Genomic DNA, 24,424 nt, shown 5'->3' on the forward strand with positions numbered 1-24,424 from the left:
AGTAAAAACAAATCGTGCAAACAATAAAAATAAACAAATAACAAATAAAAGTAAGCAAATTAAATTTTTTTTTAAAAAGGAAACAATGTCCACACGGTAGACATAGGTAATTGTGGTTATTGGTTGCAACCGATGTCTACACAGTAGATTGGCAAAAAGGAACTTGCATTGATTGATTACTTAAAATCTGCCATGAAGTTTAAACATAAAGATGCCATATAGATTCTCCCTCACACCGTCTCTCAGTGGCCTCTCTCCCCCAGCGCCTTGTCACTGACTGTATCCCCACTGACATTAATCCAGTTCCTCACACTGTCCCTCAGTGACCCTCTCCCCCAGTGCTGTGTCACTGACTGTGTCCCCACTGATGTTATTCCAGCTCCCCCACACTGTTACTCAGCAGTTTATTCCCAAAGTCCTGTATTTTACTCATGTTTAGGTTGTTTAATTTTTTTCTCTGTTAAGCTTTGTTCATGTGCCACAGAGTAAACCCTTCAATTATATCTTAAATTAAGTAGGAAAATATTAGCAATTGCCTGCAGGGTAGGCATGTATGTTATACAGTAGTTTTGTGTATTCTGGAACTTAGTCAACTTGAAGCCTCATTTTCACCGATAGCAGCTATTTATTTTCAGAAACTTTAACTGCTTTGAAATTCTCAAACCACTGTGAGTTGTCTGCAGAACTTTAACTAGGAAATTTGAGTTGAGCCACACTAGCGCAGTCTGAGAAATTGAATTCAGGTTTTTAATCATTGAGTCATAGAGCGTTACCATGCTGATAGAGGCCCTTTGGCCTGCTAAGTCTGTGCAGACCATCAACCACTTATTTACGCTAACCCTAGATAGAACCGTAGAGTTATACAATAGGGAAACAGACCCTTCAGCCCAGCCCGACCATTCTAACTATGGTGCCCACCTAACTAGTCCAATTTGCCTGTGTTTGTTTCATATCCCTCTAAATCCCTTTCGTCCATGTAAGTATCCAAATATCTCTTAAATGTTTTCATACTTGCTTGAACCACTTTCTCTGAAGCTTGTTTCATATGTTGTCCCTCAAGTCCCTTTTAAGTCTTTAACATTTCACCTTAAACATGCATCGTTCCCTTCCCTAGGAAAAAGACTGTGTGCGTTTACTCTGTCTATGCCCCTCATGATTTTATGACCCTCTATAAGGTCATCCCTTAGTCTCCAATATTCCATAGAAGCAAACAGGAGGTACCACTGAGGTTGGGTGGGACTACAACTAAAGGTCATGGGTTAAGGGTGAGAGATTAAATGTTTAAGGAGAACATGAGGGAATTCATCTTTGCCCAGAGGGTGGTGAGAGTGTGGAATGAGTTGCCAGCAGAAGTGGTGCATGTGGTTCGATTTCAATGTTTAAGAGAAGTTTGGATAGGTACATGGATGACAGGAGTATGGAGGGCTATGGTGCATGTTGATGGGATGAGGTAGTTTAAATGGTTTGGCACAGACTAAATGAGTCGAAGGGACTGTTTCTTTGCTGTACTTTTCTGACTTTATGACTCTAGGTTCAGGAGCTTGAAGACACTCACTTCAAGATTGAACAACTGGTGGTTCCCCACAGGGATCAGGTTCATGAACTGAGCTGAAAAAGTTGAAATCTACCCCAGACATTCTCCCTTCTTTCTTCCATCAGGCAGAAGATACAAAGACCTGAAAGCACGACCAAACGGGTTCAAGGACAGCTTCTACCCTATTATTATCAGACATTTGAACGGACCTCTTGTATGATAAGATGGACTCTTGGCCTCAAAATCTACCTCGATATGATCTTGCACTTTATCATTTACCTGCACTGCACTTTTTTCTGCATCTGTTATTGTTTTACCTCAATACACCGTGTAGTGATCTGATCTGTAGGAACAATATACAAGACAAGCTTTTCACTGTATCTCAGTACATATGACAATAAGAAACCAATTCCAATATGGAATACCAACAAAACCAGTCAGCTGGACCACTCACATTCTGCTGCAAGCCAAGTCAAAGTTTAAAGTAAGTTTATTATCAAAGTATGTATATGTCACCATATACAATGCTGAGATCCATTTCCCAGCAGGTATTCACAGAAAAATTCAGAAGTACAATAGAATCTATGAAATACTGACTTACGACTGAACAACCAATGTGCAAAAGAAGACAAATTGTGCAAACAGAAAAATAAATAATACTGAGAACTGGAGTTATAAAGTCCTTGAAAGTGAATGTGAAGCTGTGGAATCAGTTCAGTGTTGAGGAGAGAGGTTGTAGGGTAATAACCAAAGATCACAGGGCTTTTACCAGTACAGCTCTATGTTCAGTTAACAGTCTGCTGGAGGAACCTTGAAGTGGATGGGCTACTGCAGCAGAAGACCATGAACCTATGCAGTATTGTGTGTGTGTGTGTGTGTGTGTGTGTGTGTGTGTGTGTGTGTGTGTGTGTGTGTGTGTGTGAGTGTGTGTGTGTGTGTGTGTGTGTGTGTAAGACTTTTGCACAGTACTGTACATTCTTTGCAAAAAGAGAGACAAAAATACTGAGGTATTTTCATGGGTTCAATGTCCATTCAGAAATCTGATAGCAGAGGGGAAGAAGCTGTTCCTAAAACATTGTGTGAGTGTGTGTCTTCAGGCTCCTCTTCCTCCACCCTGATGGTAGCAATGAGAAGAGGCCATGTCCTGGGTGGTGAGCATACTTAATGATGGATCTGCATTTTTTTCAAAAATGAATCTTCTCTTTTCAGAGATGGGGATGCCAACTTCTTTCATATTAAATGTACTGATATCTTGTTTCAACAGATATATCTTAGAGTTGGACAACTACAGTGCAATTCCTGTTTCAAATGAAGAGGAGTTTAAGAAGGTGATGGGTCAGTTTCCGTTTCACGATGCCGACTTGGAAAACGTAAGCACTGATCATCCATTGTGTTAAATTGTTTTCACCGTCTGCCTCTGCGTGAGACATCCGCAGGGAGTGAAGTGGTGTTAATGCTTTAGTTATGAAACTCCAACATTCCTGGATATCATTCCTGAACATCATTCCAGCCCACACTTACCTATCATAGGTAATGTTATGACTGACAGATGACACATATGTTCAAAACAGAAACTGTACTACATAATTCACAACACACTGGCATTGAGGTGTTGTGTTCAATGTGAGATACCTTGTCTGATCTAATGATGTCAGAGTAAGGCAACTACTTTTGGCTGGTTTGTAATGGACGTAACGCTTTGCAGCTTTTGCTAGGCACATAAAATGACTTGCATGTTTTGTTCACATAATCCTACACTATCATGCAGCTCACCTGGATCCACCTATCACCTGTCTTGCTCCACCTCTCTATACTGGCTATCTCTCCCTTTCCAGTCCAGATAAAGGGTCTCGACTCAAAACATCAGCAAATGCTGCCTGACCCACTGAGTTCCTCCAGTGTTTTGTTTGTGGTTCCCGATTACAGCCTCTGGAGTCTCTTGTGTCTCTGAGTAACTGATTCAGCCTAATGGTAATCAATTTAATCCCATTCCCCTCCTCTTTCAACATAGTCCTTTATCTTTTATCCCCTTCAAGTATTGATCCAACTCCTTCTGCTTGTCAGTGGTAGGACTAGGTGCAGGAGAGATGGTGGGGGTGTAAGATTGTGGAGATGGGAAAGGGTTTTCAAGAAATATAGAATACAGGCTTTTGAATCAGAAGGGATAACTTCCTTCAACTTCATTTCCCCATCATTGAAATGTTCCAAAAACCTATTAACTTACTTCCAAGAACTTTTCATCTTAACACTCTTCATCAGCTTGAGCATTATTATTAGTAAATAGAACATAGAACGGAGAAACCTATAACACAATTCAGGCCCTTTGGCCGACAGTGCTGTACCGAACATGTACTTACTTTAGAAATTACCTAGGGTTACCCATAGCCCTCTATTATTCTAAGCTCCATGTACCTGTCCAGGAGCCTCTTAAAAGACCCTATCATATCCATCTCTACCACTGTCACTGGCAGCCCATTCCACACACTCACCACTCTCTGCATAAAAAACTTAATCCTAACATCTCCTCTGTACCTACTTCCAAGCACCTTAAAACTGAGCCCTCTCATGTTAGCCATTTCAGCCCTGGGAAAAAGCCTCTGACTATCCACACGATCAATGCTTCTCATCATCTTATTCACCTCTATCAGGTCACCTCTCATCCTCCGTCACTACAAGAAGAAAAGGCCGAGTTCACTCAGACTATTTTCATAAGGCACGTTCCCCAATCCAGGCAACATCCTCTGCACCATTTCTATGGCTTCCACATCCTTCCTGTAGTGAGGTGACCAGACCTCCTGAGCACAGTATCCAAATGGGGTCAATAATAATGATATTTATTATTATTGCTCCTTTTTGCATTTGCACAGTTTGTTTTCTTCAGCCCTCTGGTTGAACGCCCTAGTTGGGTGAGGGGGGGGGGGTCTCTTGTTGATTCTGTTTTAGTTATTACTCTATAAATTTATTGAGTATGCCCACAAGAAAATAAATCTCAGGGTTGTGTATGGTGACATATATGTACTTCGATAATAAAATTTACTTTGAACTTTTGAATGAATAGCACAGTACAGGATCTCAGCCCATGAAGTTGTGCTGACCCTCTAACCTACTAAGATCAATCTAACCCTTCCCTAACACACAGCCCTTCATTTTTTCATGTGCCTATCTAGAAGGCTCTTAAATGTTCCTAATGTATCTGCCTCTACTAGAGCTCCTGGCGATGTGTTCCACACATCCACCACTCTCTGTGTAAAATCTGCCTCTGACATTCTCCCTATACTTCCCTCCCATCACCTTAAAATTATGCCCTCTCTTACTAGACATTACTGTCCTGGGTAAAAGTTTCTGGCAGTCCACTCGTATAATTTTGTACACCTCTATCAAGTCATCTCCCACCCTCCATCACTCCAATGAGAGAAGTCCTAGCTTGCTCAGCCTTTCGTCATAAGACATGCTCTCTACGTTACAGTTTGCACCTAACAGCACCAGCTTCCGGCATTTAGATGCTCCGACTCTCAGGAGTCTGAATAGTTGGTGCGATCCCTTTAAAGATCCTGACCTGTTCCACTAATTGGCAGGCCATATTTTGTCGCCCAGATTTGAATATTTAAAGAGCATCTGAACTGAGGTTTGGGACTCAATGATTAAGTTTGGTTCCATCTGCAATCGTGTTTAGGATTTCAGCCTTGTTTGGATTCTTGTCCAGTCACATCAGGTCCTCATCCTGGGTCTAGACAAGAACACCGTTCTCATTTCAGTCTCAAAATTGTGTCTCGATTCTAGTCTCAGATACACCACACTTGGGTCCTTGCTGTCCTCGCCTAGGCCTCTCATCACACTCTAATCCAGACAACAGTCTGTAAATCTCCTTTCATACTCTCTAAAACATTTGCTAGCTGGAGAAATGGACCTGGGAGGACTGTCTTGGATCTCCACTGGAGGATGAAGCCACAAGACTGATGTGCTCTATCCAGATCTAGTGCTGGACTGTTTTCTAAATGCTAGTTGGATATCTCACCCAGTCCTTCAGTCTCTACACCTCTTTCATCCACATATTCCTTTTTCTTGGAATGGTATTGTTTGTTAATGGCAGAGGTAAAGTGAACAATAGAAAAAGGAGGCAGGGTTTCGACCTAAAACGTCGACAATTCCTTTCCTCCCGCAGACGTTGCTTGAACTCCTGAGTTCATCACCAGTTGCCTGCTGCAGTGATCATTTTGCCTGGGCGGAGTCATTACAGAGGAGGTGCCAAGCTGGTTGTTTGTACACAAGCACAGAGTGCTGGAGGAACACCGCATGTCAGGCAGCATCTAGGGGGTAGACCATTCGGGCTGAGACTGTCCATCAGAGCACAAACATTCCCATCTGTAGACGCTGCCTGATCTGCTGAGTTCCACCAGCATTTTGTGCGTGTTACTCTGGATTTCCAGCATCTGCAGAATCTCTTGTGTTTACGTTACTTATTGTATACAGGGTTTAGAAGTGTATAGTGGCAAATCGCTTCTATAGAAACACTTGCCAAGAGCAATCATTGTCAACAGCATGATTGCTGACACCATTTGACACGGCACATAATGATGTTGATGCTGATGAGTAGTTAAGCTACTAGTGCTAGCCTGCAGGTCACCCTTGGGCAAGGTGTAGCACCTCCTTAGCACCCCCCCCCCCCCCCAATGAGGGTCATGTGAAGCCATGGGAGCAGGTGGTGGATGGTCGTATGAGCAGCTGGTGCATATCACCAGTCCTGGTGCCTCAGTAAGGTGGCATCCATTATTAAGGACCCTCAGCACCTAGTACATCCCCTCATCTCATCGTCATCCTCAGGAAGAAGGTTCCAAAGCCTGAAGGCACACACTCAGTGATTCAGGAACCCGTGAACACTACCTCACTTTTTAAATTTATGTTTTTGCACTACTATTCTTAATTTAGCTATTTAATATACTATATATTAACACTTACTGTAATTTTTTTCTATATTTATTGTGTATTGCATGGTATTGAACTGTTTCCACAACCTACAGACTCCACAACTTGTGTTCTCGCTATTATTTGTTTATTTGTACAATTTTTCTTTTTCACGTTGGTTGTTTGCCAGTTTATGTTCACGTATAGTTTTTAATTCACAAATTATATTCTATTTCTGTATTTTCATGTAAATGCTTGCAAGAAAATGAATCTCAAGGTAGTATATGGTAATATTTATGTACTTTGACAATGAATTTACTTTGACTTTGACTTGGAATCTGCAATGCTTATTTTATCCATGCACGTATATCTGTGCCATGAAAGCCACCTCTAAAGCCTGCCTCCTCAGTCAAGGGATCAGTTGTGAATGGTCATCCACACCCTGTGAATGAATAACACAAAAGAATGCAGGAGATTCTGCAGATGCTGGAAATCCAGAGCATCACAAACAAAATATTGGAGGAAGTCAGCAGGTCAGATAATAGGTGAGTAGGAAGGTTAAAGGGCTGGAGAAGAAAGAATCTGATAGGAGAGGAGAACTGGAGAAAAAGAAAATAGAGAGGCACTGGAGGGAGGTGATAAGCAGGTGGAGGAAAAGAGGTAAGAGGCCAGAGCACAGAATAGAAGAGGGAAGGGGGGGGGGTGAATTACCAGAATGAGAAATCAATGTTCATGCCATTAGGTTGGAGGCTACCTAGACAGAATAGGAGGCATTGCTCTTCCACCCTGAGAGTGGCCTCATCAAGGCAAAAAAGGAGGCCATGGACTGATATGTTGGAACTGGAAAGGGGATAGGAATTAAAATGGTTGGTCGCTGCCAGTCCGTCTCTTGGCAGATGGACTGGAGGTTCTTATTTCTCAAAGCCATTGTTTATTTGCTGATACAGCACAGAATGGGCTCTTCCAGCGCATTGAGCCATATCGCGGATTGTCACCTTGTCGTGGTGGAGAAGCTTGTGTGGTCCTGAGATCCCGAGAGCGATGCCACCTGGAGCTATGCTCCTGGTAGGGTCACCCATGGCGGTAAGGTCGAGGGTGAGGTCCCTGACAGAGAACAATCCAACCAAGACCTCAACGGTGGGACAGGCGGACGAAGTTACTTCGATCTCAACGGCTGTGAAGGTGAATGAAGGCTGCAACAAATCCATCAGCTCCAATCGTCGTGGTTTCTATGCCATTGGAATCAGTTGGTTGATTTGTGAAATATCATGTGCTTCTTGGAGTGCAACATCAAGTACACGTAAAACAAATACACACACAGACGTCTTCGCTCCGTGGAAACGGAACGAAGACCATTCTCCTCGACCTTAAGGGATAGCCACAATGACGACAACTGTCCTGCAACCCACCTGTTTATCCCTAGTCTAAACACAGGACAATTTACAATGAACCTAGTCACCAGTATGCCTTCGGACTGTGGGAGGAAACTGGAGCACCCAGAGGAAAGTCACGAGGCCACGGGGAGCATGTGCAAGCTCCTTATAGACAGCACTGAAACTGAACTTCGGTCCAGCTGGAGCTGTAATAGCAACGCACTAACTACTACACTACTCAGTAGAAGTTCCTTAATAGAAGTAAATATTGTGGGCTAAGTTTGGCTGGTCTGATGATCCCACAATCATCAACTTTCAAGGACTCTGCAAATCATTTTCTGAGTGCAATTTATTTATTACTAATAATAAATGAAATTGACGGAAGAAAAAGTTGCTGTCAGCAGTGCATACATTACATCATGGTATGGAAAGACAAGTTTGAAGAGTTTATTAGAACTTCTCAGATTACGGACAGATGGAAGACCATAATTGCCCATGTCATATGGCATGGCACATAATGATGATAATTATTAATTGCATTTTTTGTATTTCCACATTGGTTATTTTCAACCTTTGTGCCCAATTTTCATTGATTCTATTATATTTCTTTGTTCTACTGCGACTATCCACAAGAGAATGTATCTCAGGGCAGTATATAGTGATGTGTATATACTTTGATAATAAACTCACTTTGAACTTTGAACTTTGAGGGATGTCAGCCTGAAACGTTGATTGTTTATTCCGTCCAAAGATGCTGCCTGATCTGCTGAGTTCCTCCCATGATTTTGTGTGTGTTGCTTACATTCTGCTGAGCTCTTTGGTGTTTGGATGGTGTAATTTTAGGCAACTTCACAGTTCAGGCACAGTGATGATATTCATACACTGGCAGCAATGTGTTGATCCCTTGAATAGATGAACTGCAGAGTGATGAAAGTTCTTGGCTACCACCTCATCCTTTAATTAGTGGTATGCTTTCCATTCCAGCATCACACCTAGTAAATCTACTGATGCCAGCCTTGTGCTTTTAACAGTAGGCTTCAGTCTCTGTTCAAAAGTTCAACAAGTTCAAGTTTATTATCAAAGTATGTACACCACCTTAAGTTTTGTCTCCTTGCAGCCACCCACAAAACAAATAAACACAACAGAATCCATGAAAAACCACTCATAACAAAGACCAATGAGCATCCAATGTGCAAAAGAGGACAAATTGTTCAAATATTTAAAAAAAACAGTAAACAAAAACACATGGAACATGAACTGCAGAGTTCCCGAAAGTCAGTCCAGAGCCATGGAGCAGGTTCAGCACTGAGGCAAGTGAAGCCAGTCCGGGAACGGCTGCTGCTCCTGAGGCTGGCAGTGTGAGACCCAAGACTCCTGCACCTCTTGCCTAATGTTAGTAACGACAAGCGCAGGAGATGCGTCAAATACAGGCAGACTGTGCTGAATACTAAACACAAAATGCTGGCAGAACTCAGCAGGCCAGACAGCATCTATGGGAGGAGGTAATAATGACATTTCGGGCTGAAACCCTTCATCAGGACCCTTGGTCTGCCAGCATTTCATGTTTTTTATTTATTTCCAGCATCTGCAGATTCACTTGTGTGCTGAATACTAGTTCATTTTCCATTCTTAAGCCTCAACGATTTTAATGACTCTAAGCTTCATTCAGTGCGGAGTGATGGAGCTGGACACAGGTTCATTTTCATCTCTTGGTCCTTGATGCATTGTCCTGCATTCTTGAGAGTCAACTTTGCCAAACCCTTCAGGAGATCCTGAAATCACAAGCTTGTTTAGATGGTTAAAAAGTACATTTCTTAAAGGGAAATTATAGGCTGCGGATTGCAGAGATCATAGTTCAGATGGGGTATATCTAGTACAGAATCTGGCGATTTTTGTGAGCTGCCTGCAAAATATCATCCCACATCATCTTGGAAAGGATTTATTGGTCTGAGAGTCGATTAACTTGGGAAGCCTCCAGATTTATCCATCAAGTTACTTCATGTTTATTTATCACCTGTACATTAAAACATTCGAGTAATGGGGTGAAGATTATTGTCTACCAAAGGAGGAGTAAGGGGTTCCTTCCCTCTGCTAGCCTTCAGGGTCACGTAAAATCATGGGTGCAGGTGGTGAATGGTTGTATGAGCAGCTGATACATATCACAAGCCCTCATTATGTGACCACTGGCACCAGACAGACAATCTCTGAAGTGTGTTGATAATGGCTGAGGTCACCCATTTTGTAAAGACACTGTCCAGAAGAAGGCAATGACAAACCACTTCTTTAGAAAAATTTGCCAAAAACAATCGTCATGGATAGAAAAAAAGATTAAGAACATAAGCGTGAAGGGGGTCTTCCCCACAGGCAACGATCAGATTAAAGGCAGATGGAAGACCATGATCATACGACAAGGCACGTACAGTGAGATGCATCAGTTGTACGACAACCACCACATTTGAGAGTGTGCTGGGCACAGCCCACAAGTGTCGCCACACATTCTGGTGCCAACGTAGCTGTGCCAACATGTTCAACACAGAACACAACAAGCAACAAACAACAGCAAAAACAAGCCTCGTTTCTCCCTCCCATCTACGCACACCATGGTCCTCCAACCCCAGGGCAGGTCTCCACCTCTAGCTTCAAAGTTCAAATTATACTTATTATTGAAATACAGAGATGTCACCATATACAACCCTGAGATTAATTTCCTTGCAGGCATTCACAGTAAATCCAAGAAACACCATAGAATCAATGAAAGTCTGCACCCAAGAGGATGGACAATCAGTATGCAAAAGACAACAAAGTGTTCAATTACAGACAAGAAAAACAATAATAATAATAACAATAATCAATAATTAAGCAATAAATATCAAGAACATGAGATGAATAGTCTTTGAAATTGATTAATTCATAGGTTGTGGGAACAGTTCTGTGATGGGTTGAGTGAAGTTATCCTCTTTGTTTCAAGAGCCTGATGGTTGAAGAGTAATAACTGTTCCTGAACCTGGTGGTGTGAGTCCTGAGGCTCCTATATCTTCCTCCTGATAGCAACAGCATGAAGATAACATGGCCTGGGTGGTGGGGTTCCTGATGATGGATGCTGCTTTTCTATGACAGCACTCCATGTGGATGTGCTCAAATTTGGGGAGGGCTTTACCCATGATGGACTGGAATGTATACATTACTTTTTGTAGGATTTTCATTCAAGGGCATTGGTGTTTCCATACCAGGCTGTGATGTAGCCAGTTAATATAAACTCCACTACACATCTATAGCTATCTGTCAAAGATTTGGATGTCGTGCCAAATCTTCGCAGCCTTCTGAGGAAGCAAATGCACTGCCCTGATTTCTTTTCAATGGCACTTACATGCTGGGCCCAGAACAGATGCTCTGAAATGATAATACTGAACAATTTAAAGTTGCTGATCCTGTCCACCTCTGATCCCCCATTGAAGACTAGATCATTGGGCGACATTCAGGTTTGCAGGCACCAGGCTTTGACCACCCCAGTGCTCGCAGATATTCGCAGACTGGGTCCAGCTAACGGGCCTTGATTTCTGGACTTCTGATTCAACCCTTGGGCCTCGATCGTCGGTATCATTCCCAGGACACACCGACCACTGAATACCAGGCTTTGAAACGAAACCACCCCCACCCCATCATAGCTACACAGCATCATATAAGCTGCATTAATGAGAAATATTTAAATTAAGTAATGTTATTACAGCACCAGTGACCCAGGTTCAATTCTCCGGGTGCTCTGGTTTCCTCCCACAGTCCAAAGGTGTACGGGTTAGTAGGTGAATTGGGTATAATTAGGCTGCACAGACTTGTTGGGCTGCATGGCCTGTTACCAAGCTGCATCTCTAAAAAAGAAAGAATATAGATAATTTGTACATAGTTTTTACAAGAAAGAATACAATTAGAATTGCTGCACCAGACCATGATGCTTTCAATGGTACATCTTTAGCCTCTCATTAGAGCAGTGGCGATGTGTCAATGATTGCCCTATTGAAGGACTCTGAGTTTCTATACCAAACGTCAGCCACATCTCAGCACTGTTGAATAGAGTCCTGATGAAGGGTCTCCGCCTGAACTTCATTCCTCTTCATAGATGCTGCCTGACCTGCTGAGTTTCTCCAGCATTGTTCTCTAACCATCTTTACCATCAGTTTGTCAAAGGCAGCTTCACCCATTGAGTGAAAAATCCAATCCATCCACGTTTACATTCCTCCTTAAACCACGCATGTGAATTGCCTGTTGTGTTACCTACTTTACAACGGTGTCTGTAACATCAGAGGCATTTAATTGGTTGTAAAGTGCTTTGGGACTGCTAAAGGTAGCCATATCAATGCACCTTTGTTCTTTTTCATTTCCCCATTGAGTTTTAACTCTTGTGGACCTGAACTGGCTTCGCTGCATGCTGTTTGTTCAGTGAAGACTACCATTAGAACGTTAGCTTTCTCAGGAGAGCACAGCGGGACTTCCCAAAGGCAGAGCCATTCCTAATGGTACAATCCTCGGTGACTCAGTTATAGACTTATTACTTATTTAGTGATACAGCGTAGAGTAGGCCCCTCCTGCCCTTCGAGCCACACCACCCCCGGCAACCCCACGCCCTGATTAACCCTAACCTAATCATGGGACAATCTGAAATGATCAATTAACTTATCCTGTATGTCTGTTAACTGTGAAGGAAAGCGGGGCACCTGGGGAAAATCACACATTCCATGGGGAGAATGTACAAGTTCCTTCCAGAGGACTCTAAGGTTGAACTCCAAACTCTGACACTTTGAGCTGTAATAATGTCGCGCTATTCGCTAGGCTACCATGGTGTCCCAGGATCTACAGATGTGACCCTGGAACCCATATTAATTCTAAATATTCCTCCAGGGCCATTTTACAGAATGGTTAAGACCATAAGACAAAGGAGCAGAATTAGTCCATTTGGCCCATCGAGTCTGCTTCACCATTTCACCTTAACTTATTTACTATCCCTCTCAACCCCTTTCTCCTACTTTCTCCCCATAACCTTTAACACCTTTACTAATCAAGAACCTACCAACCTCCACTTTAAGTATATCCAATAACTTGGTCTCCAAAGCCATCTATGGCAATGAATTCCACCACTCTCTAGCTATCTCTGTTTTAAAGAAACATCCTTGTATTCTGAGACCATGCCCTCTAGTCCTTGACTCCCCACAATAGGAAACATCTTCTCCTTGTCCACTCTATCTGGGCCTTTCAGTGTACAGTAGGTTTCAGTGAGATCCTCCTCTTATTGAAAGTGAATCCCTAACTGCAAGAGATTCTCACAGCCAGGTTGTGAATCAGGTTCGGCATTCACCCTCGTGAGTTTGCATGTTCTGCCTAAATACTGTTTCATTATGTCAGTATTTAACTCCTTTCATTTTGTTGTAGTCTTGTTGAGACTCGACCAAAACCACAGCGATATTTACACTCCCTGGTTACACCCGTCCTTGTCCAGGAAGGAGGACTACTGTTTCGACAGACGCTGGAAAGGAGCGATGTTCATTTGGTATTTAGTTATTGTTTCCAGCCGCAGTATTGGCATTTTACTTTCAGTTTGAGAGTTTTAGTTAACAGCCCTGTTGGCTTAACATTTATTGTTTTTCTTTTCCTTTAAATTCTGCAACAGTTCTCATTAAAGTAAGTGAACTGTTGACCTGCTTCAGTCTTTCTCTCTCTTTCTTTTTGCAATTGGGCCATATCTGGACATTGTGAAAAGGATGCGTGTAACCCAGACTGGATGACGGAAATGGGTGCTTGGTCCCATCACCAGTGTTACTGGTGACCCAGTAGAATTTTGTGATGAGCTGGCAGCTTTAATGTTCACTTTCTGTGGCATTCCAGCTCATTTCACTCAGCCACAATGGAATTCGAACTCACAGTGTTTGAGAAAGAAGTCTTGAAATTATAAGGGCATCGCAAATGAAATGTTCTTGAAGTACAGAAGAAGAAGAAGCTGGCTGTCCCATGAGGATGGGCTTGAGAGGGTTAATAAATCGGCTATGATGGAACAGTGGAACAGACTTGATGGGCCAAATGCTCCAGTTATGGTCCTTTGTCTTATTCTGGTTCCCATGACCAGAAGGATGTGGAGAGGATACAAAAGAGGTTCACCAGGATGCTGTCTGGATTAGAGGGCATGTGCTGTTTGGAGAGGTTGGGCAAACTTGGGTTGTTTTCTCTGGAGCATTCGAGGCTAAGGAGAGTTCTTATAGAGGTTTCTAAAATTATGAGAGTCATAGATTGAATGGACAGCGAGAGACTGTCCCTGAGCAAAAATAGCTAATAAGAGGGACTATAGTGTTTGGTGATTAGGGGAAAGAATTGGGGCATGTAAGAGTTTTTTTTTTCACTCAGAGTGTGGTGGATATATAGAGCACCCTGCCAGGGGTGGTGGTGCATGCTGATACATTAGGGACATTTAAGAATCTCTTAGACAGGCACATGGATACAAAAAGGATAGAGGGCTATGTGGGAGGGAGGGGTTAGATTGATTTTAGAGTAGGTTAAAAGGTCGGCACAGCATTGTGGGCCAAAGGGCTTGTACTGTGCTGTAATGTTCTATGTGGTTCTACAGAGAGGGTAGACAGACGGTATTTTTTCCCCCAGTGTTAAATGTCTAATATTGGATGAACGGAATTAAGTTAAAAGGAGGTGTGAGGGGCAAGTTCCTTACACAGAGTGGTAGTCGTCTAGAGCGGGCTGTCAGAGGTGATTGTGGAAACAAATACGACAAACACATTAAAGAGGCTCTTAAATAGTCGCAAGGATGTGTAGAGAGTGGAAAGATGTCGACATTGTGTTGGCAGAAAAATAGTAAGGCAGTTAATTATTCGTTTCATTAGTTTGGCATCGTGTTGTGATCTAAAGGGCCTGTTATTGTGCTGTTCTGTTCCAGGTTCTGTGTAAGCAACCTTCATCGAGATTCAAGATTGTTTAATGCCATTTCCAGCACACAACTGTAAAGGAGAACAAAATCATTGTTACTCTGCATCCAATGCAACACAAGAAACAATAAAATAATGAATATAATATTAAAAACCACAATAAATATAAATACAGAAGATAGATAAATTAATTGTATGTCCATAAGTAGGTACAGGAGTGTCAGTATGTAAGGTGACCGACAGGAAATGGTTTAAGTAGTGGTGGTTGGGGGTGTGGAGAGGTGGGTTAGTAGATGGAGGTGTAGATTGGCCTCACTGCTTGGGGAAAGTAACTGTTTTTGAGTCTGGTGGTCCTGGCGTGGATGCTATGTGGCCTCCTCCCTGATGGGAGTGGGACAAACAGTCTATGAGTAGGTGGGTGGGATCCTTCATGATGTTACTGGCCCTTTTCCAGCACTTTTCTGTATATATGCCCTCGATGGCAGGTAGGCTGGTTCCAGTGATGCGTTGGGCAGTTTTAACTACCTATTCTAGAGCCCTCCTGTCCACCACAGCACAGTTTCCGTACCACATGGTGATGCAACTTGTTGGGATACTCTCTACTGTCAATCTGTAGAAGGACGTGCATAGTCCAGCTCTCTTAAGCCTCGTCAGACAGTAGAGCTGTTTGGTGAGCTTTCCTGATTGTGTACAATGTGTTCTGGAGAGGACGTACGAGATGCGTACTCCCAGGAGTGTGAAACTGATGTGCTACTGCTGTAAAGGACAGAGGTGTGATTGGTGCAAGTTCCTCTCAATCAATAACCTTCTCCTTTGTCTTATTGACATTTATGTGACCTCTGTCACCTTGGCAAAGGTGCTCTTTGTTGGCATCCACATGGTCTTTGATAGATGACAAATCTGAGTTCGATGAGACATACAGTGAAATGCAACACTTGTGTCAGCGACCAGCACAGTCCAAGGGTAGCTGGTGAAAGCCCACAAGTGTCACCAACGCTTTCAGGGATAATGAGAGTGAGGTGCAAGTGGTGGAGGTGGGGTCAACTTCAACATTTGGATAGGTACGTGAATGGGAAGATATGGAGGGCTAGTGTCTGGGTGCAGGTCAAATGCACTAGGCAGATTAATGATTTGGCAGGACTGGATGGGCTGAAGGGTTTGTTTCTGTCCTGTATCTCATTGTATCTCACCACACTCTGAGCGAAGAAATTCACCCTGATGTTCTCCTTAAATATTTCACCTTTCACCCTTAACCCATGACCTCTGTTTTGAGTCTCAACCAACCTCAGTGGAAAAAACTTCTTGCATTTATGCTACCCACACCCTTAATCATTTTGTATACCTCTTTAAATCTCCTTTTATTCTTTTATGCTCTAGGGAATAAAGTCCTGCCCTATTCAGCCTTTCCTCAGGAAAGGCTCAGGACCTCAAGTCCTGGCAACATCCTTGTAAATTTTCTCTGCACTATTTCAATCTTATTGACGTCTTTCCTGTAGGTAGGTGACCAGAACTACACATAATACTCCAAATTGGGCCCCACCAACATCTTATACAACTTCAACGTAACATCCCAACTCCTGCACTCACTACTTTGATTTATGAAGGCCAATATGCAAAAGCTTTCTTTATGATTCTATCTACCTGTGACATCACTTTTAAGGACTACTTTTCAAGGCAGATCCTGTCTACCTGTGACACCACATTCAAAGACTACCTTTCAAGGTAGACACTATCTACCTGTGATGCTACTTCAACCACCTGATTTGATACTACTGTGGTGACCCATTTCCTAGCGTATCCGAACCGACTCACAATTAGATAGCCTACGGGGGTTTGCGAGCACAGAGCTTTGGAGCCTCCGCGCCATGGGGGGCCGGTTGACAGAGGCTTAAAAGTGAGGCTGAAGTTTTCGAATAAAGTTTTTTCCTTCGACTGCAGTTACCGACTCCGTGTCGTAATTTTAGCGCTGCGTGTAGCACACCGCTACAATTGGTGACCCCGACGGTCCAAACGATTTTTGGACCAGAAATGACTGACGCCGCCTCTGTTCATGCGGTTTCGTTGAAACTGCCAAGTTTCTGGACACAGCGCCCGGACCTATGGTTCCAGCAAGCCGAAGCCCAATTCCACGTTCGCCAGATCACCTCAGAAGACACCCGCTACTACTACGTGGTGAGCTCCCTCGACCAGGACACAGCGGCCCAGGTCGCGGAGTTTGTACAGTCGCCCCCGGCAGACGGCAAGTACACGGAATTCAAAGCCCTGCTCCTCAGGACTTTCGGACTCTCACGGCGCGAGCGGGCTGCCCGTTTACTGCACCTGGATGGCTTGGGCGACAGACCTCCATCGGCTTTAATGAATGAGATGTTGTCTCTCGCCGACGAACACACACCCTGCCTCATGTTTGAGCAGGCATTCCTGGAGCAGCTGCCCGAGGACATCCGCCTGCTGCTGTCCGACGCGGATTTCAGTGACCCCCGGAAGGTGGCAGCCTGGGCGGACTTGCTGTGGAACGCCAAAAAGGTGAGCGGGGCGTCCATCGCACTGATCTCCCAGCCCCGCTCCCGGCAGCAAACCAGTCCAGGCCCGGCCGCAGAGCCCGCCAACCCCCGGCCCAATGAACACTGGTGCTTCTACCACCAGCAGTGGGGTGCAGAAGCCCGCCGTTGTCGCCCGCCCTGCGAGTTCCCGGGAAACGCCAGGGCCAGCCGCCGCTGATGGCTACGGCGGCTGGCCATCGGGATAGCCTCCTGTACGTGTGGGATAGAAGGTCAGGACGCCGGTTTTTGGTCGATACTGGGGCTGAGATCAGCGTTTTACCTCCTGACTATCGTGGACCGGTTCACAAGATGGCCAGAGGCGGTCCCGCTCACCGACACCACCTCCGAATCTTGCGCCCGAGCCCTGATCGCCACCTGGATATCTCGCTTTGGTGTACCAGCCCACATTACCTCCGACAGAGGCGCCCAGTTCACCTCCAGCCTGTGGTCAGCTATGGCCAGCCTTTTGGGGACTCAGCTGCACCACACAACTGCCTACCACCCACAGTCGAACGGGCTAGTGGAGCGTTTCCACCGTCACCTGAAGTCGGCCCTCATGGCCCGCCTGCGAGGAGCCAACTGGGCGGACGAGCTTCCCTGGGTCCTACTCGGCATCCGCACAGCGCCCAAGGATGACCTGCACGCCTCGTCGGCCGAGTTGGTATACGGCGCGCCCCTGGTCGTCCCCGGGGAGTTCCTACCAGCCCCAAGGGGGCAAGAGGAAGAACCCGCAGCAGTCCTGGGCAGACTTCGCGAGCAGCTCAGTAACCTGGCCCCCATACCCACTTCACAGCATGGGCGGCACCCGACCTGCGTACCCAAAGACCTACAGAACTGTAAGTTTGTGTTTGTACGAAGGGGCAGGCATCGGCCACCGCTGCAGCGGCCATACGAGGGGCCGTTTATGGTGCTCCGGAACAACGGGTCCACGTTCGTGCTGGACGTTGGGGGGAAGGAGGAGGTTTTCACGGTGGACCGCCTCAAGCCGGCCCATGTGGACCTGGCGCAACCGGCCGAGTTTCCGGCGCCTCCCAAGCAGGTTCTGGCCCAGACTGTGGACATTGGGGGGTGTATCGCCGGTACTGGGGGGGGGGGGGTTATGTGGCGATCCATTTCCTAGCGTATCCGAACCGACTCACAATTAGATAGCCTACGGGGGTTTGCAAGCACAGAGCTTTGGAGCCTCCGCGCGATGGGGGGCTGGTTGACAGAGGCTTAAAAGTGAGGCTGAAGTTTTCGAATAAAGTTTTTTCCTTCGACTGCAGTTACCGACTCCGTGTCGTAATTTTAGCGCTGCATGTAGCACACCGCTACACTACCACTATTTTTTGCTTTCTGCCGTCTGGTCTTCCTGGTGTGAGTGATATGATCAGGAAAAATGGATTCCTTGCTGCATTGCACTCTAGTTTAATGGCACAACACAAACTAAGGTAGCAGTCTGTGGTGTGACCTCTATTATAAACATAGTGTAGCCATTTTTTGAGTCCCAAGATTCCGGAAGCAATAGGGAATCTTAGAGACACAGGAAACTGCAGATGCTGGAATCTGGAGCAATACATAGTCTGCTGGATATACGCAAGAGGTCAGATAGCATCAGTGGAGGGAATGGACAGTCATCATTTTGGGTTATAGAACATAGAGCATCACAGTACAGTACAGTACGGGCTCTTCAGCTCACAGTGTTGTGCCAGTCCTTTAACCAATCTAACCTATCTCTCCTACTTATAGTTTGTTCATTATATGCTGTTTCGTATGATGTGGTCCCATGACCGTAATGATTCTTGGCAAATTTTTCTGCAGAAGTGGTTTGCCATTGCCTTCTTCTGAGCAGTGTCTTCACAAGATGGGTGATCCCAACCATTATCAATACTGCTCAGAGAGGAGTGTCAGTGGTTGCATAACCAGGACTTGTGATATGCACCAGCTGCTCATATGACCATCCACCACCTGCTCCCATGGCTTCTGATCGTGGTGCTAAGCAGGTACTAACCTTTCCCAATGGCGACCCGCAAGGAAGGAGAGCCTCACACCTCCATTGGTAGAGCTGTATCTCTACCCGTCTGCCTATCCTGCATTTGACAGCCCTCCATTTTTATGTTATCACATGCCTATCTAAGAGTATCTTAAATATCCCTAATGTATCCGTCTCTGCCACCTCTCCTGGCAGGGCGTTCCACGTACCACCACTCTGTGTGTGAAAAACCTACCTCTGACATCCCCATTTATTCCTCGCCCCCCAAAACTCCTCATGTAGATTCAGGAAATCTTCTTGTGAGTACAACTCAATCTTTTACAGATTCGGAATCAGAATCAGATTTATTATCACTGACGTATATTGTGAAATTTGATGTGGCAGCCATGCAGGGCAAGACATCAACATTACTATAAGCTACAAAAAATATGAACATTTAAGTATGTTTATATGTTTATATATGTAATCACCCTGAGATTCATATTCTTGTCAGCATTTACAGGAAAAAAAACAAAATCCATGAAAACTATACAGAAAAAGACAAAACTGACAAATGCCCAGAACTTTCAAAGTCAAAAATCAATGTAAATTTATTATCAAAGTAAATTTATGTTTCCATATACAAACTTGAGAGCACTGTCACGGGAATGCAACATCCATCACCAAGGACCCCCACCACCCACGCCATGCTCTTTTCTCGCTGCTGCCATCAGGAAGGAGGCACAGGAGCCTCAGCAACCACACTACCAGGTTCAGTAACAGTTATTACCATGAGATGAAGTGTCCTTAAAAGTGAGTCCATGGGTTGTGGGAACAGTTCAGTGATGGGGTGAGTGAAGTTGAGTGAAGTTACCCCTTTGGTTCCAGAGCCTGATGGTTGAGGGGTAATTAACTGTTCCTGAATCTGGTGGTTTGAGTCTGGCAGCAGCGAGAAGAGATCATGTCCTTGATGATGGATGCTGCTTTCTTGCGAAAACGCACCAAATGGATGTGCTTGATGGTGGGAAGAGAGGTGGACCGACAGACTGGATTGTGTGCATCGGTACATGCCGAGAGACTGTACCTCCGAATGCTGGAAGTTGTCACTCAGGGTCTTGGACTACATATGTGTTTTTTTTCAAGTGATGATGCTTCTTTGCCCTGTATTTGAATTATGCTTCTCGCTATTTTGAATGTTTTACACCTTGGCCCCAAAGGAACTCTGTCTCGTTTGGCTGTATCAATGTAGGGGTTGAATGATAATTAAACTTGATTTTGATTTGATTTTACCCATGATGGACTGGGTCATATCCACTTCTTTTTGTAGGATTTTCAGATGAAGGGTATTGGTTTTTCAAGATACTCTCCACTATACATCTGTAGAAGTTTGTAAAGGTTTTAGTATTTCACTGGAAAGGGTCTAAGTCTAAAACGTCCACTGTTTATTTTCCTCCATAGATACTACCTTACCTGCAGCATTCCTCCAGCATTTTATGTGTGTTACTCTGGATTTCCAGCATTGGCAGAACCTCTAGTGTATTTCTGACACTTCTATCTTTTTATTTTTACTTTTATAAACAGCATTTTTTGTCATTCTCCAACAGTCGTATGAGATTCGAACAGATCAATGTTCGAGATGTCAGGTTGATCACTATATATTTCTGTGGTTGTGTGGGATTCAAACTCAGGTCGATATTCAAAGTCTCTGCATGGTCACTATATAGCTCTTAGGTTGTGTGTGATATTAAATGTGATGTTGTTCAAACTTTATTTTTTTCAGTTCTGTGTTTTTCATTTGCAGCAACCCTTCCCCAAGAAATTCCCATTCTCGGAATTTGTGCCCAAGGTCTATTCGCAAATCAAAGAATTTATCTACGCCTGCCTCAAGTTTTCAGAAGATCTTCATTTGAGGTAAGGGCTGTGCAAAGGACAGATGATATTCAAGGCAGCATTTTGCATTAATTATTTGGCTGGTTATCTATCATATCCGATAATGAGTCAGATTTGTACAGTTCTTCTGTTATGCACGAAGAAACCTGTGGAGAGTTTTTTTATAGTGGACAAACATAGCACTGGAGTAGTTGGAGTAGCAGTCACAAATGAGGTCTTCCTTAGTTGCAGAAGATGACCTTGTTGTGTCCTTTGCTCTTCATGGAGTGTTGTAGAATCATCTTCCTGGTTGTTGAATCTTACTGTTAATCTCTGCCCCGTCCACTGGGAGCTGAATTCACATTCTAGGACAGGTGTGTCCCTATCTCACCAGGGTGCGAAGCTAGCCAGCTACGCACACCTGGTTTGGCCCACCTGTCGGTGACGTTCTGGGGTGTGGCTGCTGTCACATCCAAATTTTCAGTCTCCCTCCTGTATGCTGAGTCATCATTGCCATCGATTCAGCCAACAACAGTGGTGTCATCTGCAAACTTGAATATGGCATTGGAGCTGTGCTTAGCCACACAGTCATAAGTGTAAAGCAAGCAGAGCAGGGGACTAAGCATACAGCCTGGTGGTGCACCTGTGTTGATGGAGATTGTGGAGGAGATGTTTTTGCCAATCCAAACTGATTGGGGTCTGCAAGTGAGGAAGTCCAGGATCCAATTGCACAAGGAGGTATTGATGCCAAGGTCCTGGAGCTTATTGATTAGTTATGATTAGTGTGGCAGTAGTAAATTGCAATACATAATAATAATAAACAACTATAAATTACAATAAGAAATACAGGTACATACAAAAAGAGAGCAAAAAAAGAAGAAAAATAGGGTTCATTGTCCATTGAGAAATCTGATGGCAGAAGGGAAGACGCTGTTCCTAAAACGTTGAATGTGTGTCTAAAGGCTCCTGTACCATCTCCTTGATATTAACAATGAAAAGAGGGCATGAACTGGGTGATGGGTGAACTTAGAATCAGAATCAGGTTTATTATCACTGACATATGTCATGAAATTTGTTGTTTTATGGCAACAATACAGTGCAAGACATAAATAATTATTGTAGTTACAATCAGAATTATCAAAAGAATAAGTAGTGCAAAAGGAAAGCAAGATAGTGAGCTGGTGTTCCTGGGTTCAATGTCTGTTCAGAAATCTGATGGCAGAGGGGAAGAAGCTCTTCCTGGAACTTTGAATGTGTGTCTTCAAGCTCCTGTACCTCCTCCCTGATGGTAGCAATAAGAAGGGGGCATGTCCTGGATGGCAAGGGCCCTTAATGATGGATGCTGAATTTTTGAAGGATTGCAATTTGAAGATCTCGATGGTAGGGAGGCTAGTGCCCATGATAGAGCTGGCTGAGTCTACAACCTTCTGCAGCTTTTTCTGATCCCCCACCCCCAGACCAGACACTGATGCAATCAGAGTGATCTCCATGGTGCATCTGTTGAAATTTGCTTGAGTCTTTGGTGACATACCAAATCTCTTAAAATACCTAATGAAATATATCCACTGGTGTGCCTTCATCGTAATTGTGTCGATGTGTTTGGCAAAGCTTTGCAAAACATAAGTATGTCAAATTTGTGTTTATAGTAATCTGCACAAGTCCCTGCATGTGGAGATGCAATGAAAAGCTTGCTTACAGCAACATCCCAGGCACAGAGCTTCATATAAGTAGCATTCACAAGAAATTATTAAAATTAATCTTAGGTTTTGCATTATTTTTACAAGATAGCACAATCAGGACAAAGAAAACAAAGTCCATTATTGATAGCTCTGGGCAATACTGGCTGGAGTTTAGAAGAATGTGGGACAATCTCATTGAAACCTATTGATTATTGAAAGGCCTAGATAGAATGGGCATGGAGAGGATATTTCCTATAGTGGGGGAGCCTAGGACTGGAATGAACAGCCTCATAATGGGGGGACATCCGTTTAGAACAGAGATGAGGAGGGATTTCTTCAGCCAGAGGTTAGTGAATCTGTGCAATTCATTGTCACAGCTGGCTATGGAGGCTAAGTCAGTGGGTATATTTAAGCAGAAGTTGATAGGTTCTTGATTAGTGAGGATGTCTAAGGTTACATGGAGAAGACAGGAGAATGGGGTTGAGATGGATAATAAACCAGCCATATTCAGATTCTCCTCCAAAGTCTTACAGACTTACTGTATTATTCTCCCTACATCCCAGGCTGTCTAGTCAAGGCTATGTTCTCGTAAATCTGCTTTAAACTCTTTCCAGTTTAACAGTGTAGTTACCCTGACAGGGTGACCAGAACTGTGCACAGTATTCCAAGCATCTTGTACCTGCAATATTATGTCCCAACTCCTATACTCAATGCCCTGCGTGATGAAGGGAAGAATGCCAAATGCTTTCACGCCCTGACTACCTGTGGCACAATGTTCAGGGAGCCATGTATGGGAGGTTTAGACCCATGAAGTAACTTGGAAATATTGTCACTGTTGTAAATCAAGAAGAACAATAATCACTTTGAGCACTGCTAAAGTTGACAAGCATTAACATGATGGAGGATGACAGGCCATTTGATAGCGGTGTATGAGATTATGAGAGGCAATAGATAGAGTGGACAGCCAGTAGCTTTTTCTCATTGCGGTAAAAGCCAATAGCAGTGATTGTGCATTTAAGATGAGTGGAAGAATGTTTAGTGAAGATGTCAAAGGAAGGCTTTTACAAGTGCCTGGAATGCACAGTCGGGGGTGATTTTACAGACAGTGCATTAGAAACATTGAAGAGACACTTTGAGAGTCCTGGATGTAAGAAAAATGGAGGATTATGGGCTTTGTAGCAGGGAAGGGTCAGAATGATCGTGAAGTAGGTTTATATAAGTTGGCACAACATCGAAGGCCGACAGACCCTTACTGTGCTGTACTGTTCCATGTTCTATGTTGTGTGGATATTGGGGAAATTATCCTGTAGGCTTTCAGAATAATGCCATGGATTTTAACTCAAGTCCTAACGCTCGAAGAGTGACATATGGTAGTGTAGCGATTAGTACAATGCTATTACAGCTCAGGGCATTCTGGAGTTCAGAGTTCAATTCCAGCGTACCCTGTACATCCTCCCCATGGAAAGCTGGGGTTTTCCTCTGGGTCCTCTGGTTTCCTCCTGCAGTCCAAAGACATACCAGCAAGTTTAATTGGTCATTGTAAATCATCTCAGGATTAGCTGAGGGTTAAATCAGGGTTGTCGGGGAGTTACTGGGGCAGCTGAAGGTTGGAAGGGTGTACTCCATGCTGAACGCTGTATCACTAAATAAATAAGTAAT

The 24,424-nt window shown here is 44.0% G+C and overlaps 1 protein-coding gene across 5 annotated transcripts in view; it reads left to right on the forward strand.

Annotated features, from left to right (window-relative positions):
* The window catches only part of LOC132391962 (exocyst complex component 6B-like), an 845,841-nt gene that overhangs the window by 526,738 nt on the left and 294,679 nt on the right, over positions 1-24,424 (forward strand). For all 5 annotated transcript variants that reach the window (XM_059965781.1, XM_059965785.1, XM_059965784.1 and 2 more), the window contains exons 14-15: positions 2,799-2,904; positions 21,019-21,128. In XM_059965781.1, the coding sequence (XP_059821764.1) occupies positions 2,799-2,904; positions 21,019-21,128 (216 nt within the window). The remainder of the gene's footprint in view (positions 1-2,798; positions 2,905-21,018; positions 21,129-24,424) is intronic.

This window comes from Hypanus sabinus, chromosome 3, assembly GCF_030144855.1.
Source record: "Hypanus sabinus isolate sHypSab1 chromosome 3, sHypSab1.hap1, whole genome shotgun sequence".
In the NCBI taxonomy this organism is placed as follows: domain Eukaryota; kingdom Metazoa; phylum Chordata; class Chondrichthyes; order Myliobatiformes; family Dasyatidae; genus Hypanus; species Hypanus sabinus.